This window comes from Canis lupus, chromosome 13, assembly GCF_003254725.2.
Source record: "Canis lupus dingo isolate Sandy chromosome 13, ASM325472v2, whole genome shotgun sequence".
Classification (NCBI taxonomy): domain Eukaryota; kingdom Metazoa; phylum Chordata; class Mammalia; order Carnivora; family Canidae; genus Canis; species Canis lupus.
The window spans coordinates 50,399,784-50,401,982 of record NC_064255.1 but is presented as its reverse complement, the minus strand read 5'-3'; the positions used below and the strand labels follow the sequence as shown (position 1 = coordinate 50,401,982).

Below are 2,199 nucleotides of genomic sequence, written 5' to 3'. Positions count from 1 at the left end.
TTCCATCATTCTTTCAATAAAAATTTGTTGATGGCTAATGGGTGTCAAATTCTCTTTTGGGAACAAGTGACAAAGCAATGAACAATATCAAATAGGTTCCCCCAATGCGTCATTAAACTTCTATTTGAAGACCTCTAGGGATGGGAAACCTACTACCTCCCGAAGTGGCTCATTCAGGCAATTGTGTTTATGAGAAATACTGCCTTATATATATATATATATATATATATATATATATATATATATATATATATATATTTTTTTTTTTTTTTTTTTTTTTTGCTGCAAAAAACTTTATTGTCTCCATTTGGTCCACGTTTTGGGAAAGGGCTCCAGAATGGTTAAAAAGCTGCCTAGTGGCTGCATGGGAAAAGGTTCAGGCACAAGCCCTGGCACCGGGGGGTTGCCAGAGGAGCCCCTCAAAGGCTGCTGGTCTCCAGGGGCTCCTAGTCGTGCTTGAGAGTGAGCCTTTCGAAAAGATACTCGCCCAGCCCAGCCCGGGGGTGGCCAGCTGCGGAGGTTAGTCAGGTGGTCGCCCATCTTCTTGATGAGTTTTACCTCCTCATCTAGGAAGTGGTTCTCCAGGAAGTCACAGAGATGGGGATCCGCGCGGGCAGAACCCAGGGCATGCAGATCCAGAAGGGCCTGGTTCAGGCTCTTCTCCAGAAGCAGGGCGGCTTCCATGGCGTCCAGGGTCTTCCCCCACTCATCTTGGGACGGTTTCTGCACGTCCTGGAAGAGGGCGCGGCCGCCGCGCTGGTTTTGCATCTTCAAGAAACGCTCGGCGCCCTCGCGCTTCTCCTCAGCCAACTCGCGGAAGAAGTGGCCCCCACCCTCCAGAGCCACATCGTCACGGTCGAAATAGAAGCCCAGAGAGAGGCAGGTGTAGGAGGCCCGCAGGTGCATGTTGACCAGGCGGTTGACGGCGGCCTCCACCTCGGTAGAATAATTCTGACGAATCTGGGAGCTCATGGTTGATCCTGGACAAGGAATTAAATTCAAACTTGGGTGTTCGCTGCCGGTGGCAGAAGATGGCCAGGAAGATGGCTCCGAAGGTTGCGACTGGAAAAAAGGTTGGAGGGTGGCCGTTGGCTGGTAGAAGGGGCGTCCCTGGGTCTGTTCCGTCCAAACACTGTTGAAGCAAGAGACAGATCCGCAGGACCGCCGAAAGCACCGCCAATACTGCCTTATATTAAGTAAAAATTCAGTTGCTCCGCAATTTCTATTCATTAACACTATTTCCACAGAACTTGAGCTCTTACTGAGCATGTTGACTTTTCACCACATAGGCTTTTAAATAATAATACAGGGCAATGTGAATGAAGCCTGGCTGCTAAAGAGCTTCCAATGCTCTATAACCCTGAACTGGTCACTCTTTCCAAATCTATCCTTTGCTTGTTTTCCTCATCTCTTGGAATGAGTAACATACACAACTAGTCATGGTATTTCCTCTTGTGAGGTAATGTACCCTTTAAATGTACCTTAGGTCACCTGGTCTAAGCTTTATATCTCTCATTTTATACTTGCAAAGTTTTTGTGTGTTTTTTTAAATAGACTACAGAATGGTTTATATTTTCTTTCTATATTTATCACAGCAACATATTGCATCAACTTGCCTCTAATTTTTGTCAGGCAATATTCTACTGTCTCTCAGTTTTATGTAATTTCCAAATTCAAACGTTTCCCATGTCCTCCCATATAAGTCACTGGTATAAAACGTGGACCATTTTTAGTATTGAGACAAAAACCCATTGCTTCTGTGTTTTTTCCCTCTAGTTGAAATCAAGCTATCCATTGTCACTGTTTGGACACCATCAACCTGTGATAAATCCATCTGATAGTGCTATTCTCTCTAAACCCATATTATCATGGTGAAAATTAGAATTACAATTTTCAAACTCTTTTTTTGGCATTTATCTTAGTCTTTATCATTCTTAAAAGCTACTCTCTAATATTCCTTTTACAAGCTCGGTCATACAATAGAACCTAATCATAGACAAAAAATAAATAAATAAAAAACTTACTTTTAGAATCCAGTTACCCCATACAATCTCTTTATCCTTTGGGTATGTCTTCTCCTTTTTTTTTTCCTTTCCAGTTACCATTTGCTTTGACTAAGTGGACAGTAATTTGAGAAGTTCTGATATCTTCACATCTTTCTCATTAATATTTATACTTCTAAATCCAAGTATGGGGATC

The 2,199-nt window shown here is 42.9% G+C and overlaps 1 protein-coding gene across 1 annotated transcript; it reads right to left on the bottom strand.

Moving 5' to 3' along the window:
* Nucleotides 1–278: 278 nt before the first annotated feature.
* On the bottom strand, nt 279–1,284 carry LOC112652261 (ferritin light chain-like). Its single transcript, XM_035712721.2, is given in 2 exon segments — nt 279–513; nt 515–1,284. Coding segments are annotated over 2 exon segments (822 nt in total). The 5' UTR covers nt 1,270–1,284; the 3' UTR covers nt 279–446.
* Nucleotides 1,285–2,199: the final 915 nt, after the last annotated feature.